This window comes from Orycteropus afer, unplaced genomic scaffold, assembly GCF_000298275.1.
Source record: "Orycteropus afer afer isolate SDZICR_OR568_19922 unplaced genomic scaffold, OryAfe1.0 scaffold00432, whole genome shotgun sequence".
In the NCBI taxonomy this organism is placed as follows: Eukaryota; Metazoa; Chordata; class Mammalia; order Tubulidentata; family Orycteropodidae; genus Orycteropus; species Orycteropus afer.
In genome coordinates, this window is record NW_006922019.1 from 1,978,923 (window position 1) to 1,993,846 (window position 14,924).

Here is a 14,924-nt window from a genome sequence, read left to right on the forward strand (position 1 = left end):
ACCCAACTCATAGCGACCCCTCCTTGGGTTTCCGAGGCAGTATCACTACGGAAGTAGGATTGCCCAACCTTCCTTCCGAGGAGTGGCTGGCATACACTGCTAGTGGGACTATAATATGATACAACCATTGTGGAAAGCAGTATGGCTATTCCTTAAAAAGCTGGAATTAGAAATACCATTTGACCCAGCAATTCCATTACTAGGTATGTATTTGTGGTTGTTACGTTTGTGTGTCAACTTGGCTGGGCCTAGTTGAGTGGCTGGGCAGCTAGTGGTAGTTACTCCCCATGATGAGACTGGCAATCAACCCCATGGTGGGATCTACCACAAGGAGCTTAGTAGCTGGCTTTGGGATATGGTCTGCTTCCTGTATATAAGAAGAAGCCTTGGGGATAGTCTCTAGCTTATGGCACTCTTGAACCCTGCATGTAGCTCTGTCGTTGCTTAGCAGCCTGCCATGCTCTGCTGACCTTGGGACTTTCAATGGACTTGAATTAATGGCCCCTCATGTGGTTTGGTAACATCAGGAGTGTGTCATTTTATTTGTTGACTTTGGGCTTGTTATCCTCAGCATCCAGTAGCTGCCTGAGTGAAGAGATGTCTCTAGCTTCAGTTGGCCGGGAGCAAGAAGCAGAGCTGAAGCCCAAGGTCGAGGGGCTTTCACACAGCCCCTAAAGCCTGGCACTCTGAACTTGGACTTCTAGCCTCCTAAACTGTCAGAAAATAAACTCCTGTTTGTATCACCCCATTTTTGGTATATTCTTGTCATAATGGTACTAGGTAACCAGAACAATATCCTAAAGAAGTGAGAGCCAGGAAAAGAACAGATAGATGCATACCCATTTTGATTGCAGCATTATTTACAATAGCAAAAAGATGGAAACAACCCAAATGCCTATCAACAGAAGAATGGATAACCAAACTATGACACACACACACAACGGAATACTATGCAACACTAAAGAATAATGTAGAATCTGCAAAACACTGCATAACAAGGATGAACTTGGAGGACATTATGCTGAGTGAAATAAGTCAATCACAGAAGGGCAAATATAGTATTAGTTTATTATTGTAAGAAGTCAAGGAAAGGTTCATAAATGGAAGGAAACTTTCTTTGTTGGTTACCATGGGTTACCAGGGGAGGGGAAGGAACACTGAAAAAAAAAAAAAAAAAGCATTGACCCATGTTACTTTAGTTTTGTGTATTTCACTGTACATATATTATATTTCAATAAAATGTGTTTTTTAAACAGAAAAGTTAAGGAAAGATTTAAATATGGAAGGAAACTTTCTTTGTTGGCTACCAGAGGTGGGAGGAGAGGGGCAGAACACTGCTAGGTAGAGACAAGTATTGATTTGGGTGAAGGGAAGGGCAATGCACCAAATGTGAGTGATCAACATGGTGGCACTAAGGAAGAGGGACATAGAGAGGTGCACGAGAGGTACAGAAAACAAAGATGAACCCTTTTGCACATACGGTACTGCAGTGATGGCAAATATTGATCTATGGTTGGATAGATGGATGGACAGGCTGAATGATCAGGTATTTCTGTGCAGCGGAGGTGTGCCCGTGACCATGTATAAGGTTGGTAGATGACATTTCTACAAGTGTATTTGTATGTTCTGTAAGAATATCCAGGTATATAATAGAGCTGACAAGGGACAAGGTTGTAGTCACTTCTTGGCCATAGCCAGCTACCCAGAGGGATCAAGTAGTTGGACCTGTGGGCGAGGGATCACGGTTGTACGGGACATCAAGCTCAATGGCATAACATACTACACAAAAATATTGTTCATATCCTATTTTGGCAAGCAGTGACTGGGATCATAAAAGCTTGCAAGCGGCCATCTACATGCAGTGATGGGTCCCTCCTTGTCCAGAGCAAAGAAGAATGAAGAAAACCAAAGACGCATGGAAACAATTAGTCCAAGGGACTGGTACACCATGTGATCCTCAACCTATATGACTATGAGCCCAGAAGAACTAGATGATGCCCGGCTACCACTGCAACCACTCGGAGAGGGATCTGTGTAGGAGATCTGTGTAGGAACAAAGTTCAAAATCATAAAAAAAAAAAAGGACCATGTTTGTTGATCTGATAGAGCCTGATGGTACCACTGAGACTATGGCCCCTAATTGCTCTTCAGGTCTGGAATTGAACCCACTCCTCTGGCTTCCAGCCAAACAAAAGACAGGCATATGAGCTGAATATTTACATCAGGTAGATACACTCCTTGGACAGATCAATCATGGGAGAACAGAAGAGCTGTGTATGCACAGGGAGACAGCTTAGGGGGCAGGAGTGCACTGAGGGAAGGACACCGGAAGAGGTAACTACGTGGAGGATGTGGAAAGAGAGCTGTTGCGAAATTGCAGTTAATGTCATGAAACAAAGCATATGTGAACTGCTGTATGGAAAATGAATTTGCTCTATAAATTTTCACCCAAATTACAATAAAATCTTTAAATAAAAAGCAATATGGGAAGTAAAGCAGCCATCTTGTGACTACAAACTGATAAGAACAAGGAAGAAAGCTAAGACTGGCTGAGTGAATAACAAGACGGAACCCAAGTTAGTGATGGCATAATGGAGCCTTTGTATCAGCTCTGAACCACCTACGTCTGAACTTCCTGCTGCATAAGACAAACAAAGCCCCCTTTGGCTAAAGATGGATCTTTGTTACATATAGGCAGATGCAATTTTTAACGTATAGGATTCATGTACCATCTTACAAATGTTCAGGATTAAGGGAATCAAAACTTGCTGACAGAGAATTAAAACATGAAGATCTTAAGGCCCTACTAAAATTTTTATTCCTCTTATTATCAATTACTAAGTAACAGTAGGAAATTCAACTCCAGGAGAATGTAGAAGCATAGCCCCAAAGATCTCATGACATGTTCTGTCAGGCTGAAGAATCAGACCAGGATTTTTTTCATAGTCTTGCTTTTTTAATTAAAAAATGTGGTTATATATATTTATATACATTTATATACACATATATAACAAAAAAATTTGCCATTTTAACCATCTTGAAAAATTTATATTGTGGTGACATTTGCCATAAACAAAACATTTGCAATTTCAGCTATTTTTGTGTGCACAATTCAGGGACATTAATTATATTCACAATATTGTGCAACCATCCCCACAATTTCCAAAAGTTTTTCATCACCCCAAACAGAAACTCAGTACCCCTTAAGCAATAACTCCCATTTAATCGTGTTTCTTTTAGCATAGAAAGAGCAGTTAACATTCTCAGAAGAGTCAGATTCATAGGAGGCCAAGGGAGACACTGATGAACAACTGCCTATGAAAGCTTCCTTTGTTTAAACACTCATTTCCAAACAGCACACTCACCCTTCTGGATGCTGCAAAACAGAAACCATCAACTCCACTGCCAGGGCTCCTGCAATCATGGCCAGTCCTGGGCGGCTCACAGTGCACTGCTGGTCTAAGGTCCGGTCTCTGGTTGACTGCAGAGAGACAATCATTGTCATATAATGAAATCTCCATTCTGCTGAACTGTAGCTTCTGAACATGAAGTGTCTCCATGGTAAAGCTATTCAATATAAACAAATGCTCATCTTTGCAAAGAACACCCAGCCTGAAATAATATTTCTTGGGAGTATCAGTAAAAAACAAGATATACAATTTAGGTGGTTAAATGAGGCAATATGCTAAAGAGGATTAGCAGCTATGAATAAATTAAAGATTGAGGGGACATCAAACAAAAATGATGGCTTGGGTGCATAATACAGTGGAGCTGCAGCATATGCTCCTTTAACTAATGCAATTCCGCTCTTATGTGCTCGGCAGTTAAGAGAGGCAAAGGGAGGAAAAATAAACTGAGGAGCACAGGTGATTCTGGCCTGCCATTCTAATTAAGGAGTTAATGCCTCAGAGTAGGGGCTAATTTGCTATTCCTGAAAGTCTTCCATTCCTGTGTACCTCTGACAGTGTGGGCATCTCATCACCCTCAGTATGATCCTAAGGCTTAAATGCTCCTTAAAAACATGGCTGGAAAGACTTTGGCTTGCTTACTTGGGACATGTTATCAGAGAAGACCAACTGCTAGAAAAGAACACCATGTTTGGTAAAGTAGAGGGCCAATAACGAAGAGGGAAACTTTTAATGAGGCAGATTGACACAACAGCCACAACAATGGACTCAAAATCATGAAGATGGTACAAACCCCGGCAATATTTTCTTTAGTTACACGTAAGGTTAAGGATCTCTGGTGGTACAGTGCCTAAGGCATCTGACTGCTAACCGAAAGGTTGGCAATTCAAACCCATCAGCCAATCCCCAGAAGGAAAACAGGGCAATCTACTTCCATAACGATTTACTGCCTTGATAACCCAATGGGGGTCACTATGAGTCGGAATCAACTTGATGGGTTTAGCTTGGTTTATACATAAAGTCACTGTGAGCTGGAGCCCACATAATGGCAACTAACAACAACAACTTTTCCTACAATGTGGTTCTTCAACATAAGCCTTCTTTAGTTCAACCAAAGAAAATCCAAACTTCCAACTCTGGACAAACTAAACAGTGATTAGGAATAATTTTGACTTTGAAAATTTTGTCTTGTGAACAGATGTGACTTTACTATAATTGATCCTTAATCCTACCTGTTGACAAACAAAAGAACAAGACCAGCTGTAGATATAGATAGTTTAAGGCTACAGAATCTTCCATTTGTGCCATGTCCTGCTTGCAGTTCAGAGAACCTTCACATTGACCCACCCTACACTGTGATTAATGAGCCCTGGAGGGACAATGATTAAGTGCTCGACTGCTAATAAAAGGTTGGCTATTTAAACCCACCCAACAGCTCTGCGTCAGAAAGACTTGGCAATTTACTTCCATAAAGATTATGGCCAAGAAAACCCTACGGGACAGTTCTGTTCTGTCACATGGGGTTGCTATGAATCAGAACAGACTCCATGGAACACAACAACAACACTGTGACTTGGCAGGGCAAGTATCCTTCCCTCCCTTACTAAAGTTGCCGGATAACTACAAGATGCGCAATTAAATATGAATTTTAAACAACTAATAAATTTTTCAGTATACGTAGATCTCCAGTATTGCTTGGGACATGCTTATACTTGCTTATACTTATAGAGAAACTATTCACTGCTTACCTGAAATTCAAAGTTAACTGGGCATCCTATGGTTTTATTTGCTAAATCTGACAACCCTATCCCCATTTTGCAGAAGCATAGGGAGCCTGAGACACTGATTTGGAATTCTCAGTGAGGCAGGTCCAAGTCCAGCCTAGAAGCTGGGTCTTCAGACTCTTCATTTAATGCTTTCTTCACTAATATAAGCACAGAAGACAATGCTGAGTGCTACTGGGGACCAGTCTATCCTGCAGTTTCCGTGCTGAATTTTTCCCCAAAATGGTTTGTATCTGCATTTATAATGGTAAACAGTGAAAAGCTGCACACAGTTGATGATGCCAATCAAGGCTTATGGTGGGATAATGTCCTCCCCAGAGAAAGATAAATTTCTCTTTGTTAGAAGACAATATAGTAGTCATAAACGAAAGAGCTAGGTCTCTTTGCCCCCAGTGAACAAGACAGCCTTAGGAAATAAGTGGAACCACAAAGAAATCCACTTACATCTCCTGGGGCCACCACATCATTACAGAAATAGCAGCCAAGTTTGTAGCCAGGGATGTTGGCAAAAAGGGATGAGCCTAGGAGGTCGGCAGATGCCGCAGGGTGGCTGGGACACAAGTCTCCAGCTCCCTGCTGCTTAGGTTTCTTCAGGCCATGTCTCATGACCACAAATGTGTCAAATCCCAAGGCAGCATTGATGACCAGCTACAGGTTTCAAGAAATAAAAGAAAATGGTTAAATTAAGAGACATAGATATTTCAAGCTAAGGCTAATTTCACATCGCATCAACTTTTCTTATTTATTTTGTAAGTATTTACATATGTATATAACTAGACTCTAGAAGCTAGAGATAAAAGCTACTCAACACTGAGGGCTTATTAAATGTAAAAGAGGACAAGTGATTTGTGCAAATTATCTCATTGGATTTCATTTTTAAATGAAACATTGCCCATTTACAAATGAGGATAGGAGAATAGAAAAGTCAGGTCTATAACTTGCCCAAGTTACTTAGCTGGTAAAAGGAAGAACAGATGTATAAAATCAAGTCTGTACAGTTCTCAAGCCCATTCTTTGCACAATTATGCTATACTCTGTCATGTCCACAGTTTTACATTCTTTTAAAATTATAGCTTTAGTGACTTGTATAATTCACATACTATACAATTCATCCCTCCCACATAATTTGTGTGTGTGTGTGTGTGTGTGCAAGTTTACAGAGCAAATTCACTTTCCATACAGCAGCTCACATACACTTTGTCTGATGACGTTGACTACAATTTACCCCAATGCAACAGCTCCCCCCACTTCCTCCCCATAGTTACCTCTTCCCTGTGCCCTTCCCTCCATGCACTCCTGCCCTCTGAGCTATGTGCCTGTGTATACCCAGCCTTTCTATTCTCCCATGATTGTTCTCTCCAAGGAGTGTATCTACCTAATGTAAATGTTCACCTCATATGCCTGTCTTTTGTTTGGCTGAAAGCCACAGGTGTGGGTTCAATTCCAGACCTGAAGAGCAGCTAGGGGCCATAGTCTCAGTGGTTCCACCAGGCACTATCAGACCAGCAAACCCGGTCCCCTTTTTTTCTTTTTTTTAATGATTTTGAGTTTTGTTCCACATGATTCTCCTATGCTATCCAAGATTTCCTACATAGATCCCCCTCCGAGTGGTGAGTGGTTGGCAGACTCCCATATAAATTTTAAAAGTACCTTTTTCATTTAGACTATAAGAACTTTGCTTAGTTGAAATTTAACTTTTCCTCTGCAAAAACTGATCACAATTCCACAATTCAAACAATCACTATGAACACTTTGGAATATGTCTTTCTGTTATTTTCTCTCTTTTCCTGCCTTTTTCCTTGCACTCCCCTCCCTTCTTTCTCTATTTCTCTCTCACTCTCTCTCTATACACACACACACACACACAAACACACAAACATAATTGATACGAGTATGATATTGTGCCTTACTTAATATGTGGTCTTTCCGTATCATTACAATGCTTTTAAAACATGATTGTGAATGACTACATACTACTCAGGCCTCTGGATGGTGCGAACAATTAGCACTTGTGGCGTGGTGCCTAAGTCATTTGACTGCTAACCAGAGGCTAGTGGTTCAAACCCACCAGCCACTCCTCAGAAGGAAGGTTGGGCAATCTACTTCCATAGTGATACTGCCTCGGAAACCCAAGGAGGGGTCGCTATGAGTCAGTCCGACTCAACAGCAGTGAGTGTGGTTTGTTGTTTTTCTAGTAACCTAAAAGTTGGCAGTTCAAACCCACCCAGTGGTGCTGCAGAAGAAAGGCCCCAAAGCCTGCGTCCATAAAGATTATAGCCAAGGAAAACCTACAAGGCAGTTCTACTCTATAACACAAAAGGTCACCATGAGTTGGGAAATCAACTCGACTGAAACGGGTTTGTTTTTTAGTTTTATATACTATTCCACTATGTAAATGTACCTTGATTCATTTAACCATTCAATACTGCTAGTTGCTAAAGTTGTCACTGAGCAAAACCAGTGAATAAAACAAAGACTTTATCCTCTTGGAGCTTACATTTTAGTGTTAATACACCTTGTAAGTGTAGTGTCCCTCAAATGATTTCATGAAAATTGAACAGCAAACAATAAATATTATATTGGATGATGGTGTGTGAAGCAAAAACAGGGTCTGAGGTGGAAGCCCTTTGTCACCATGTGACCAGATCACCCAAATTATACCTCTTTTTTGGGGGCAGGGAGGACTGGGGATACTTTTTTAGGATGATGGTATGTGAAGTCACAGGCAGAGATGACAGCCTTAGGCTCCACATACACTACCTTTCTCTTGCTTGCAGCAATGACAGCAGGAAGCCACCGGCTCTCCCTGGTGTCCATCAACAGGAAAATGACATCATGGTTTTCAATGAGCTGTTCCAGTTGCTCCACATCCTTATGGGCTTGCTCCAGGGTGATGTTGGAGAAGTTCACTGGATGTCCAGGCATGGGGATGCTCATATTGAACCCTCTGGCATTCTAAAGGAAACACTCAGATGCATTTATGTCTGAAGCAAAGACACAGGCTATATCTCACAACCCATGTTTCCCCATAACTACAAGCAGGTACATGTGGCCACTTATAACCAGAAATTACTCTGTGCATGATTAGGCTGCTTTTATCTATCCTACACATACCCTCAGTTTCTTTACCTCTGTATCTATCTATACCACCTTGCACTCTTACCACTCCCACACTCTACCCCCCCCCAAAAAAAAAACAAATTCACTGCCATCAAGTCAATTCTGACTCATAGTGACCCCCTTTGGGTTTCCGAGGCAATAAATCTTTACGGAAGTAGAATGCCCCATCTTTCCACAGAGTGGCTGGTGGGTTTGAACCACTAACCTTCTGGTTACCAAGCAAATGCCTTAGGCACTGCACCACCACAGCTCCTTGCACTCTCACCCCAAACCAAAACTAAACCAAACTCACTGCCATCGAGTCGGTTCTGACTCATAGCGACCCCTTATTGGGTTTCCGAGGCAGTATCACTACGGAAATAGATCGCCCAATCTTTCTTCCGAGAAGTGGCTGGTAGATTTGAATGCCAGCCTTCTGGTTAGCAGTCAACTGCCTTAGGCACCATGCTACCAGAGCTCCCACTCTCACCCCAGGGCACCTGAAATAGGTTAAAGCAGCAAGCAGGGAAATATTGATCCCAGTTTCAGAGTAAGAGTGGGTCACTTCCCATTTAGACAAGAAGAAAATTGTATCTTTGGTTCTTTCCTACCATCTGAGGCCAAGAAACTTCATCACAATGCCCTCTGACTACCTGAGTATCCTCTTTCAAGCCTGGCCACCTTTCCAAAACTGCCCTCCCTTCCACTCTCCTAGTTATCACAAAAATAATTTGATTTAATAAATTCATATAATATTGGAATGACTGATGTTGTTGGTGTTGTTGTTATGTGCTGTCGAGTCAGACCCGACTCACAGTAACCCCTTCTTGGGTTTCTGAGGCAGTATCACTATGGAAGTAGATTGTCCCATCTTCCTTCCGAGGAGTGGCTGGTGGGTTTGAACCGCCAGCCTTTTGGTTAGCAGTCAAGTGCCTTAGGCACTATGCTACCAGAGCTCCCAGAATGACTGATAGTCTTGGCTTAATCCTCTCAAAGACATGCACATTAAACAAATAAACAAAACTCTCTTTGCTAATTTTTAGCCAGTAAAATCTACTGAGAATGTGCAGATGTTCATTTGGGGGTGGGGAATGGGGTGGCACTTTGTGCTCCCTGTCTAAAAGTAGAAGCTGCCCAGCTGCTTGAATTGTGGAGACCCAGGATGTTCCCTAGGGGCTCTAGAACAACTCTCTGATTTATCATTTTCCATCGGTTGGCCCTGCACTATTTTGGCAGAATACCAGGGAGTCACATGTGGGTGCTACTGGAGTTAGTGAGATTACCTTTCCACAGAAAAGAAAAGTGTTCTACAATTACAAAGGGCATACCACTGCAAAGGCCACACTTTTTTCATTCATTTGCCAATACCCTTCCCCTACTAGAAAAATTTTCAGGGTGCTTGGCAAAAGGAAAATCTATTTTATAGATGATAGATACATTTCTTCTTATCATCAATTTTAAACCTTATCTCTGGGATTCTGGGGGGGGGGGGAAACAAAAGGGCAGAAATAACAACAGAAGCAACATCAAAAACAACAGGGAAGAAAAAGTTGGGAGCCAAGCATGAAAGGGCTTCAGGAAAGGGCAGCAAGGGCTTCAGAAAGAAGAAACATTCACAGACAAGTTCATTTCAGCAATGAGAACACCACAAAGACAAATATCAGGAGCTCAGGAAGTAAGTCAGTAAGTTACTAAATAAATAAATGTGTGATACATCTACCAGGTACCAAATACTGTAATCAACAGTAATAAAAGCAACTATAATAGTAGTAATTATAATACCACCTTACTGGTATATTAAAATCACAAAGCATTTTATATACTATGGTAGCTTGATCCAAAAGGTATTATTGAAGAATTTTTAAATAAAATAATAATAATAATATTAAAAAAGAGAAAATCAAATGACTTATTGCATTGGGCAAATCTGCTTCAAAAGGCCTCTTTAAGGTATTTGAAAGCAAAAATGTCACTTTGAGAACTAAAGTGCATCTGATGTAGGCCATGATATTTTCAATCGCCTCATATGCATGTGAAAGCTGGACAATGAATAGGGAAGACTGAAGATGAATTGATGCCTTTGGATTATGGTGTTGGCAAAGAATACCAAATATACCACAGACTGCCAGAGGAACAAACAAGTCTGTCTTGGGAGAAGTAGGTATTATGTTGTCAGGAGAGACCAGTCCCTGCAGAAGGACATCATGCTTGGGAAAGTGAAAAACAAGTCAGCACAAAAGAGGAAGACCCTCAGGGAGATGGACTGACACAGCGGCTACAACAAAGGGCTCACAGAGAGCAACAATTGTAAGGATGGCACAGGACTGGTTAAGTGTTTTCATTTCATTGTAGACGCTTTTCTGTTTTATTATATTTCACAATTTTTAAAGTTAAGAAAAAAATTTTTTAATGCACCTGAGTCATAGGTTACATATATAAATGTCTGAATTTTCTAAGCACCAGTTATATTTCCCAGAATTTTCTATAACTACAATGCCATTTACAATGTAAATGGACTATCATATCTTTTTCCTGAAGTTTATTTTGCTGTTGTTATTGGGAATATATACAGCAAAACATACACTAATTCAAGTTTCTACACGTACCATTTAGTGATACTGATCACATTCTCCAAGTTGTGCAACCATTCTCACTCTTCTTTTCTGAGTTGTCCCTCATTAACAATTCATTGCCCTCTAAGATTCCCATCTAATCTTTCAAGTTGCTGTTGTCAATTCGATTCCATATAGATAGTTCTTAAAATTTTCTACACATGTATTGGTATGTTCTGTAAGAATTCCCAGGTGTACAGTAGAGCTGACAAGGGACAAGACTGTAGTCACTTCTTAGCCACAGCCAGATACCCAGAGGGAGCAAGCAGTTGGACCTGGGCTTGGGACCATGGTTGCAGGGGACATCAAGCTCAATTGGCATAACACACTACACAAAAACATTGTTCCACATCCTACTTTGGTGAGTAGTGACTGAGATCTTAAAAGCTTGCAAGTGGCCATCTGGGTGCAACAATGAGTCTCTCCTTGTCCAGAACAGAGAAGAATGAAGAAACCAAAGACACATGGAAACAATCAGTCCAAGGAACTGGTACAGCATGCAATCCTCAGCCTATATGACTATGAGACCAGAAGAACTAGATGGTGCCTGGCTACCACTGTCAACCACAGTGACATAGATTCAGAGGGGAATCTATGTAGGAGGTCCTGGATAGAGTGGAAGAACAATTTGAAACAAAACTCAAAATAAAATACATTTAAAAAAGTGGAGGGGACCAGATTTGCTGGTCTGATAGAACCTGGTAGAACCCCTGAGACTACATAGATGCCCTTTAGGTCTGGAATTGAACCCACTCCTGTGGCTTCCAGCCAAACAAAAGACAGGCATATGAGCTGAACATTTACATTACATAGATACACTCCTTGGAGAGATCAATCATGGGAGAATAAAAGGGTATCTTGCATAGAAAGATAGCTTTGGGGCAGGAGTGCATGGGAAGGAAGGACACAGGGAAGAGATGGCTATGGGGAGTGAGTGGGAAGGGAGCTATTGCATTGTGGGAGATTGCAGTCAATGTCATGAGACAAAGTATATGTGAACTCCTGTATGGAAAGTGAATTCGCTCTGTAAATTTTCACCCAAATCACAATAAAATTAAAAAAAAAAAAAAAGAGCATTACAGTCCAAGCAGACCTTTTTACTAGTTAAGCTAAACTATTATTCAGTTTTAAGATGACTTCAGGGGATATTTTGATTAAAAGTTTAAAGATTATCTCAGGGCAATAGCATTAGAAGTTCATCTACCTTCTATAACTCCAGAAAGTCTAGAGTCCATGAAAATTTGAAATTCTGTTCTGTATTTTCCTCTTTTTGATCAGGATTATTTTATGGAACCTTTTACCAACATATTCAGTGATGGTAGCCATTACTGAAGAACCATCCAGTCCTTCTGCTCTTACAGCAAAGGAGGCAGTTGCTCACTGAGGCAATTAGCCTCACATTCCATATTCTTCTCCTACTCCTGATTCCTTCCTCTGTTGCTCCAGGTGAATAGAGACCAATCGCTGTGCCTTGGATGGCCACTTGCACACTTTTAAAACCGCAGGTACTATGAAACAAACGAGGAAGTAGAAGAGAAGCACTAAACATGTTATTAGGTCAATTAAGTGGGGTGTCCCATGAAATCGTGACATCCAAAAACAAGGAACCAAATCCCACAAGGTGTTTGGTTGTACATAAGGAGCCTCAGCAGCTACTCTTTTCAGTCCTTGCTGTAACTATATCTAAGGAGCTCTGGTGGTGCATTGCCTAAGGATCTGACTGCTAACCAGAAGGTTAGCAGTTCAAGCCCACCAACCACTCCCAGAAGGAAGACTGAAATGTACTTCTGTAAAGACTTACCACCTCGAAAACCCAATGAGGGTCACTATGAGTTGGAATGGACTCGATGGCAGTAGGTTTTTTGGTTTTGGTAAATATATCTATCATCACCATGACCCCTCCTCCTTTCCACACCTGGTAACCATTAATAAACTCTGGTCTCCATTAAAAAACAAAGAAAGAAATAAAAGAAAAAGCTTTTATTGAGGTATTTTAACAATATCAAGGTTCAAGCATAATTACTCAATACCAATTCTGACATTTTGAGAAATATAGTATCTGATCCTTAGCCACATAAAGAATAAACTCTGCTAACCTAATCAATCTCTACTTGCCAAAATTTCAGTAGCCTTGGTGGCAAAATGGTTAAGCAGTTGGAACCCAACCAGGAGCTCTGCAGAAGAAAAGACCTGGCAATCTGCTTCTGTAAAGGTTACAGCCCAGGAAACCCTATGAGGCAGTTCTACTCTGTTACGTTAGGTCACCATGAGTTAGAATTGACTCCAGGCACATAACACAGCAATAATGACTTAGGAGTGACTCTTGGCCCAGCATTCAGTCACACTCCAGAGGCTGGAATAGAGCACATTTTAACACAGTATTTTCTCAACCTTGGCTGTATGTTAGAACCACCAAGGATATTTTAAAACCCCTTAATAGTCCCCAGACTATTTAAATTGGAACTTCTGAGAGTGGGCCCAGGCATCACTATTTCCTAAAGCTCCCCAAGTGGTTCAAATGTGCAGCCAGCATTAGGTATCACTTACATAAGTGAAATACACAGATTTTAAGTGTCCTGTTCATATGTTTTGATAAATAGCAGATTTATCATTACATACAGCCTTGTAACCCATACAGATGTCAAGAACAGAACATCTCTATCATCTTAGAACACACTCTTGTACCCCTTCCCAGTTGAACCTCACTACCCAGAAGACAACCACTATTCCAAGATTTTAAACATCGATTAGCTTTGCTATTCTAGAACTTCATATAAATGGTACCCTACAGAATATATTTGTCTGTGTTTGGTTTCTTTTGCTCAGCAAAATGCGTCTGTGGTTCACCCATACTGTTATACATCAATAGCACATTCCTTTTTGGTATATGACAACCACTATAAATACATAAATAGTATTCTATTTTGAACAAGGTGAGATACAAAAACATACATATCCCACAAATCCTCAACTTAAAAATATGTAACACTTTACAACATACAAGACATTTTTGCACACATTCTTCATATAATTATCACAGTAATATATGAGGGTTCTGTTTTGTTTTTTAATCTCCATCTCCAAGATGAGTCCTCAGAGCCCAGCCATGCAATGAGTGCCTGATAGCAAATGGCAGCTGCTGATCTCTGTTTCACCAATACCAAAGGGCAATCAAGACTCAATCACTTAAAGAGAGAAGAGAAAACCTCTGACATCCCCAAAAAGCATCAACGTACCACTCCAGGGAATATTTTCTGAAGCCGGTCTGCTGCAGCCAGGGCCTTGGCCTTACCACCCGCTAGACAATCTTCAAATTCATAGAGTGGCTGCCTCACAGGATTGGAGTAGGAGACCTTGGCATTGTCCACAAACGTGATGTGTCTGACGCCCCAGCCCTGCATGGAGACAGGATATGATGGTGTGTCTCTGATGAACGGTTCACAGTGCATCTTTCTTGAACTCCCTAGAAATGGCTTTGCTTTGGAGTAGTTTGGGATCCTCAAAGTAAAGGGAGCTTCAGAAATTGAATTGTGAAAATTCTGTTTTTAATCAACAAAATGCCAACTTCCTCTAAAAAACAAAGTAATCAAATAGTACCTGGTTTCTTGCAGTAATGAAACTAAGAAATGTCAGTGTGGGTCTGACTAATACCTCATTATTTCTGACAAAGGCACCAGACAAAGATTTGGAGCTGAATCCCATAAGAACTACGTTGCAGCCTTAAAAGGATTAGCGATAGCCCCAAATGTCTTTGGCTTCCCCTAATCTATAATCAAATACAAATAACAACTTCTTTTGAAACTCATTTGAAGCTGAATTAACTCCTCAGTAAAAAATATTTCCTATTCTGCAGCACTGTAGAGTATTTTGTACTATTTCTCCAAGAGGCAAAAGCTACATTAATAATCTGGGATTTGGGGAATGAGTCTGTATTCTCATAAATAGTTTTCATAGACTTAAATGACGTCACTCATAAAGTTTTATAAGGCCACAAAATTTTAGAGTTGGAAGAGATCTTCCAA

The 14,924-nt window shown here is 40.8% G+C and overlaps 1 protein-coding gene across 1 annotated transcript in view; it reads right to left on the reverse strand.

Annotated features, from left to right (window-relative positions):
- The window catches only part of ATG7 (autophagy related 7), a 345,292-nt gene that overhangs the window by 261,796 nt on the left and 68,572 nt on the right, over window positions 1–14,924 (reverse strand). The window contains exons 11-14 of the mRNA XM_042782730.1: window positions 14,139–14,297; window positions 7,952–8,146; window positions 5,636–5,839; window positions 3,366–3,481 (exon numbers count right to left, since the gene is read on the reverse strand). Of these exons, the coding sequence (XP_042638664.1) occupies window positions 3,366–3,481; window positions 5,636–5,839; window positions 7,952–8,146; window positions 14,139–14,297 (674 nt within the window). The remainder of the gene's footprint in view (window positions 1–3,365; window positions 3,482–5,635; window positions 5,840–7,951; window positions 8,147–14,138; window positions 14,298–14,924) is intronic.